Consider the following 7,381-nt stretch of genomic DNA (forward strand, 5'->3'; position numbering starts at 1 on the left):
AAGTTTCCCATGCAGAGGCAGGGCAGCCAAGGCCCCGCCGCCACGATCCTTGGCGCCCCGGGCTTGCCCGGCGGCTGCCTCACGCGACGGCGAGGAAGGGAGGGGGAGGGAGTTGGGTGGCTAGGGTTGGGAGGGGGAGGGATGGGGAGTTATGCTAATTTGGTCTGCCCCGGGCTTGCCCGTTTATCTATGTTGTGCTAGTAACTTCACCACTTCAACAAGGTTACTAAATGATATGTGTTACATGTAACCAAATACCACACACTCTACATCTACCTAGAAGATGCCATCAACTAAACACCATGCGTGCCCCCCTCTCCGTGCAATATTTTTTTTATAAAAGGGGCGAGTCAGGCTGCAAGTGGACCCGGGCGAGAAACACGATATAAATACCCCACCCTCGTGAGAATCAACCCGACTTGCGTGAAACACAAAACTGTGGTGCAAATCCATGGGGAGCTTCATTCCACGGCCGTCGTCGCGGTCAAAACCGTGGTGCTACCCCGGGAGACCAATGAACCCAGCACGATCCCGTGAGCAAGACAAGTGCGTTGCTTCCTCGTCAAACTTCGCCACGTACCGCCCACAGCAAAGCCAAACTGAATCTATGAATACCGGGTAACGACGACACATTCTACCAATACCATTTCCGGGCAAGAAGTTGTTGCTTCGCGTTCACATGTTTCTCAGAAAGAATTGACCTGAATTCTTTAGGTTCCTTTTCCGGGGGCCGCCAAAGCCTATAGAACGTCAGACGGGCTGGGCCGGTAGGCTTACACACCAACCTGAAGTTAAGCCCGGTCCATCGAGGGCGTCCGGTCGTCAAGGTCACCCCGTCCACCACCATCCCACCAGACCACGCTAAACCCTATTCCTGTTTCCCCTCGCCGCCAGCCCGCCACCGCCGCGATGTCGTCGGAGCCCGCGCCCGCCTCTGCCTCCACGGAGGAGCTCGAGGCTGACCTGTCCGCCGCGACCATCAGCAAGAAGCAGCTAAAGAAGGACGCGCGGAAGGCGGAGAAGGCCGGGAAGGCGTCGCAGCGCCAGCAGCAGCAGCAGCCGCAGGCGGAGGAGGCCGACCCCTTCGCGGCCAACTACGGCGATGTCCCCGTCGAGGAGATCCAGTCCAAGGTCATCTCCGGCAGGACCTGGACCGACATCGGCGACCTCGACGAGGCCGCCGCGGGCCGCTCCGTGCTCATCCGCGGCTCCGCGCAGACGCTGCGCCCCGTCAGCAAGAAGATGGCCTTCGTCGTGCTGCGCCAGAGCATGAGCACCGTGCAGTGCGTCCTCGTCGCCAGCCCCGACGCCGGCGTCAGCACGCAGATGGTGCGCTTCGCCACCTCCCTCAGCAAGGAGAGCATCGTCGATGTCGAGGGCATCGTCACCCTCCCCAAGGAGCCCCTCAAGGCCACAACACAGCAGGTCAGTCATGTGGGCCATTTTGCTTGTTTCTCGTCATCGGTAGCAACCATCATTCGCATTGTTAGATGGTGGTTTTGTAACCTTCCTTATTCGATTCGAATTGTTGTCGCCTAATTTAGAATGTGAAGTGCATGCTCATTACAATTTCTGTTTGTTTGTGTGTTATAGTGTGCCTACCTCATCAATTGTTTGTGTGTTCGCTTTGACGGGCAGGTTGAGATCCAGGTTAGGAAGGTCTACTGCATCAATAGGGCGATCCCCACACTTCCGATCAACCTTGAGGATGCGGCCCGTAGTGAAGCAGAATTCGACAAGGCTGAACAAGTACGTCCGTTGCAAATTCTTTTCATTCGCCTTCTTCCTCTTTGCAGGAGGTCCCAGCTTTTGCTCTATGATTCTTATCCTTGCCATGGTTACAGAATGGAGAGAAGCTGGTACGAGTTCTTCAGGACACACGCTTGAACTATCGAGCTATCGATCTACGGACACCTGCGAATCAAGCAATCTTCCGCATCCAATGCCATGTTGAGAACGTGAGTATTATTAGTCCTTGTTTATACCGACCGACTGTTACCATTCATGCAGTAAGGCATGCTGCTGTAACAAATAGCATGTTCTGTTACGGCTAGCACCGCGTGCGCTGTTATTATTATTATTATATAAAAGAAGGTCCGGTCACCTGTCATTCTTTCATCTTAGTATCTCCATCTACCAGCAAAAGGCATCTTGCACAAACCTGTATTTAACATGCAGCATGAGATATTGTTCATCAAAACTATGCTTATGTTCGTGACATTCATGTGGCATCTCACGCAGATAGATTTTATCATGTCTTTCTGTAGCATGTAATGTTAATTTTCTTCTTTTGGTTTGTACATGTAATGGTTGCTCGATACGCATGCAGAAATTCAGAGAATTTTTGTTCTCGGAGAACTTTATCGGGATCCACAGTCCAAAGTTGATTGGTGGATCAAGTGAAGGTGGTGCATCTGTATTCAAGCTGGAGTACAATGGCCAGCCTGCTTGTTTAGCACAATCTCCCCAATTATACAAGCAGATGAGCATCTGTGGTGGCTTTGGCCGCGTGTTTGAGGTTGGTCCTGTATTTAGAGCAGAAAAGTCAAACACTCACAGGCATCTGTGTGAGTTTATTGGGTTGGATGCTGAGATGGAGATCAAGGAGCACTACTTTGAGGTAAGGAAGATTTGGAGGAAATAAGTCTTTATTTATTTCATTTATTGAAGTGATGGTGACCAGGTACTGGTTTTTGTACACAGGTTTGTGATATCATAGATGGCTTATTTGTAGCAATATTCAAACACTTGAATGAAAATTGTCAGAAGGAACTTGAGACAATAAATAGGCAGTATCCATTTGAACCTCTGAAGGTAAAACATTACTTCTTATTGTCTTGTGTTGTTATATGTATGCTTTTGCTGAAGTTACTGTCTCAACTTCTTCTACTTTATACAGTACCTAGAGAAAACCTTGAAGCTGACGTACGAGGAAGGGATTAAAATGCTGAAGGTACTAACTTGTACTCTTGTCTATTTCATCATTATGTTGACGCTCACTTGCATGCAGTATGCTCTTGTGTTCTCACAGTGTGATTGATGTTGGAAATTTAATAGCCCCATATATTACTGGTGTTTTGACTGAGCTGTCCTAATTGAGATTCCTGTGAAAAAAGAAACATACTGTTGATAGTTGTTTGGAGTGGTTATATGATCTTCAAATTACGAATAATACTAAGTACTGCAGTGGTGCAGCACATATGAATTGGTGTTCTATATTTTGCATGTTTCCTACCAGTTTGAAGTGTGTATTGACATCTCGTTTTGAACAAATGTTATCTACCAACCGGTACTTCCAGCTTGACCATTATCATGTTTTCTTGTTAGCTGAAAAACCGGTAGAAATTGGCAGTCCTTTATGACATCACCAGCAGAATGGTTTCTCTGTAGCTGAAAATAATAATTAGAGTACATCATGGGTGGATGTGCTTGACATTTTGAAACAAGGGATTAATTTTCTTCAGAAATCAGGTCCGCTGAAAAGCTGGCAGTTACCGAGAACTTACTTATTAGTTCAGTTGGACAAGATTTATGGATGACTTGTCTGTTTGGCAGGAAGCCGGAACTGAAATTGAGCCTATGGGTGACCTTAACACTGAAGCTGAGAAGAAACTTGGTCGGCTTGTTAAGGAGAAGTATGTAGATCTACTGCACGTATGTAACTGTATCACTTAATTTCAACATGCTAACTTATCTGTTCATTTCTAGGTATGGCACAGAATTTTTCATCCTCTATCGATATCCTTTGGCTGTGCGCCCTTTCTACACCATGCCTTGCTACGATGATCCAGCTTACAGCAACTCTTTTGATGTCTTCATTCGAGGTCAGTATCAAATTAATTATTACAACACTACCAAAGAAGTTGTTTGGCTTGTGATTCCAGTTGCATGGGCGTAGCTTTTGTTTTAATTTTATATATTTGAAGACCTAATTTTTCTTTGATTTCTCAGTGAAGAATTAAAGTTGCTTCCCATGTCAGTATGTTACCATTTCCTTTGTTTGCAACTAGCCACTTGTACTTGAGGAAACAATTACAGGAAGTTGCCTACCACCTCTCCTTTTAGTAAAATTAAATCATGTTTGTATGTCTAATATTACTGTCAGTGTAACAAAAACAAATTCATAAATACTCGTTTCAAACAAAAATTACATATAAATATACAAAAAAGGAGCATTAATTAAGTTTACCTTTTTCAACTGTTGAGTTTCTTTTTCGGGAAAACGCAAAGGCTTGCGTTTCTTTTCATTGAAAAGGGAGAGAATATGTACAGTACATGCCTTCGAGAAGGAGGCTACAGGGGCTCAAAAGAAAGAAAAGAAAAGGAAAAGGAAAGAAAGGCCTGCACAAGACTAGTGCACGTCCCAGGTAGGTGGCACAATCGTCCCAAGGCCGGTGGCCCCAGCCCGAATCCAAAGGGAGGCTTCCTCTCTGATCTTTGCCGAAAGCACGGCAGTGGAGGGCCGTTCGCCGTCGAACACACATGAGTTGCGGTGCTTCCAAAGCATCCATGCTGTGAGGAGGGTTGCCGTGGCGAGGCCCTTGCGCATAGCCTTAGGCGTGTCCAGCTTGGTTTGCATCCACCAGTCGTTTAGGGAGGCCTCTTGGTCTGGCGGCCGGCATGTCAAACGCAGCCAGGAGAGCGTGTCATGCCACACCTGCCGCGAGAAGGGGCAGGTGACTAGCAAGTGGCGCATCGTTTCATGCTCTTGGTCGCAAAGGACACAGCGTGGATGGTGTTGAAGGCCGCGGCGGCGCAGGCGGTCCGCTGTCCAGCACCTGTCTAGATTGGCAAGCCATTGGAAGAACTTGACGCGGGGTGGCGCCCAGCTTTTCCAGGTCAGCTTCCATGCATCGCAGCTAGTGGAGCCCTGGAAGGTGACGAGGTATGCACTGCGCGCAGAGTAGCAGCCATTTGAAGTCCACCTCCAGATTAGCTGGTCCGGTCCCTCGGTGAGAACAAAGCCTTCGGTTTCGCGCCACAGCAGCAAGTATTGGCCTATTTCATGGATGCCTAGGTGGCCGTGGATGTCTCTAGCCCAGGTGTGGTTGAGGAGGCCTTCTGCAATAGGGCGCTGCTTGCGCCGTCGCTTGGGGATGCAAGCGTATAGCCTTGGCGCGACCTCGCTGACGGAGCGGCCACCGTCCTTGGAGAATTGGAGATCGAGGCCAAGAACTGTTGAGTTTCTTGCGACATCATTTTTCCTAATTGGGTCATAAAAGTTACTAGTATACTGGTACCTCAGTTCCTGAACATGTGTTTTCTGGGATCTTGCACAGAACCCAATACAAATCTAGGAATGACCATATTACCCACATTCATTTGGTTACTTTTTCTTGCTGGGATGATGTGTGTCACTCTAGTCCATACCAACATTCAGATAAATGAGAATTAACGAAACATGATACAAATTTAAGAGAAAAATGGTTGAAAGTTATATCAAAATCGTGGAATCAGATGCACATTTGGAATGGAAGTTGAAGCTATAATTTTGCATATTTTGGAAACAGGAGGGGGTATCATGCAGACATATGGCAGAACTATTGGACTAGATGGGTAGAGCAGGGCCACTATTCTTCATGACACTGTTTCTTATACTTATCCTTTGATATCTAGACCCATAGAATGGTAGGAATGATGTTCTATTGTGGATGAGTTTTCCAGTCGGATACAAAAAGAAGTCTCTGGGTCAACAAAATAAAAACAGTAGAATGTAGTGATTATTTCAACAGGTTGTGGTTATAGGGAGATGTTGCATGTGAAAGTATAATGGCACAGCAAATATCTATATTAGGTCAGTTCTTCCTCGGGTAAATAATTTATACAACTTGATGATGTAACCTTGCTTACAATATGATGATGTCCATATGGCATGCTTTATAGGAGATTAGGGTTTTGAAAGAATATCTATATAGACATAGCCTGGATGAGAGAACCTTTGGGTGAGAAAAGACTAACCATCATTCTTGCTTGAGCAATACGTGCTCACCTCCTCTATTTATGTATGTGTCCGAGGTACAAAGGTTCATACTCCCTCCGTCCCAGAATATATTGCAAGCTTTGTCAGCTTGCAAAGACATTTTACATTATGGGGCGGAGGGAGTAGTTAACATGAGTTGGACTCTCCACTGATTCCTCACAAGTTTGTAGTCTAGGACATACAAACTTGAACAAACTATATTGAAGTAAGTTCTCCACTGCTTCCACTGATAGCTAACATCGTCCTAGCCTCGGTTTTGTGTTGCCTTGTTTCTTAGGTCCATCAACAATTCAAGAAAAAAGAAGACATAGTGGTATATTGAAGCAAAGTTCTCCCATCTATACAAACAATGAAGACCTTAAACGAACATATTATCGATTTTGCATATTAAACTGTCTGCTATGTTCAGAATATATTAGCACGAGTGCTTGTTAGTTTTGATTCTGATTCTGACCAATTTTATTTGTATGACAGGTGAGGAAATTATTTCTGGAGCGCAAAGAATACATACGCCTGAACTTCTGAGGAAACGTGCAATCGAGTGTGGAATTGATGCGAGTACTATTGCATCGTACATTGAATCATTCAGGTTTGTTCTTGTGATCTTGTCTAATTGTATAGCGGCAACTTTCTAATATTGCAGTATTTTACTACATGTTTTCCAACAATCCATCTCAATGTGAATACATTTACTTTCTTCACTTTGGTACTCAATTCCTCCTATGCCGACAATCACAGCTACGGTGCACCTCCTCATGGCGGTTTCGGGGTCGGGTTGGAGAGAGTGGTTATGCTGTTCTGCGCCCTCAACAACATCAGGAAGACATCGCTTTTCCCTCGCGACCCACAGAGGCTCGCGCCATAAGTTTCCTTTCTGCGTCGACAGCTTGCACCATGGTTGTCATCATCTTCACCAATCTGCTAGTCAAGTACTGAAACAACCTACGATGATGGGTGCAGCGATGATGGGTGCAGCGTGGTTCATTACGTTTGAGTTAATGGCGTGGCCAATGTGTAGCACCGTCAGTGTGTGTTGGAGCTTCTGTTAATACTCACAAAGCTGCTTATGTTGATAACCAATCTCGAACAAAATGAAAATTAATCTGCTTTTCCAAGTTGGTCTGCTAGCCGTGATTTTGTGTGATAGTGCTGCCATTTTCGTTATTTGTCTCATGTCAAACCTAGGGATGCAGCCGGGATGTCCGAAGCAGAAAATGCACTAATCATTGTACTATTTTAAACTGCCAAAACGTCTTACGTTTTTTACAGAGGGAGTGTTAATTTAATTATCGTGCTAAGCTCATGCGGTGCATGCTAGTCAAACTGCAATGTGTCCATTCACGTGGATCCAGTTTATTTACGACAGCAACTAAGTGTGGCGTCACGAGAGTATTGAGAAAA

General features: G+C 45.8%; 1 protein-coding gene across 1 annotated transcript; it reads left to right on the forward strand.

Moving 5' to 3' along the window:
* Nucleotides 1-780: 780 nt before the first annotated feature.
* On the forward strand, nucleotides 781-7,095 carry LOC123451957 (aspartate--tRNA ligase 2, cytoplasmic). The gene is made up of 10 exons (XM_045128527.1): nucleotides 781-1,425; nucleotides 1,639-1,749; nucleotides 1,845-1,958; nucleotides 2,330-2,620; nucleotides 2,704-2,814; nucleotides 2,900-2,953; nucleotides 3,556-3,635; nucleotides 3,709-3,824; nucleotides 6,455-6,569; nucleotides 6,719-7,095. The coding sequence occupies exons 1-10, from the start codon at nucleotides 910-912 to the stop codon at nucleotides 6,843-6,845; spliced, it is 1,635 nt and encodes a 544-aa protein (XP_044984462.1). The 5' UTR covers nucleotides 781-909; the 3' UTR covers nucleotides 6,846-7,095.
* Nucleotides 7,096-7,381: the final 286 nt, after the last annotated feature.

Source organism: Hordeum vulgare, chromosome 5H, assembly GCF_904849725.1.
Source record: "Hordeum vulgare subsp. vulgare chromosome 5H, MorexV3_pseudomolecules_assembly, whole genome shotgun sequence".
NCBI lineage: Eukaryota > Viridiplantae > Streptophyta > Magnoliopsida > Poales > Poaceae > Hordeum > Hordeum vulgare.

Bases quoted from the DNA above. Each gene is read 5' to 3' on its own strand.
- LOC123451957 (XM_045128527.1), top strand. From the start codon at position 910: ATGTCGTCGGAGCCCGCGCCCGCCTCTGCCTCCACGGAGGAGCTCGAG. The intron at 1,426-1,638 runs GTCAGTCATGTG...TTTGACGGGCAG, and splicing joins TCAAGGCCACAACACAGCAG to GTTGAGATCCAGGTTAGGAA. The intron at 3,636-3,708 runs GTATGTAGATCT...GTTCATTTCTAG, and splicing joins GGTCGGCTTGTTAAGGAGAA to GTATGGCACAGAATTTTTCA.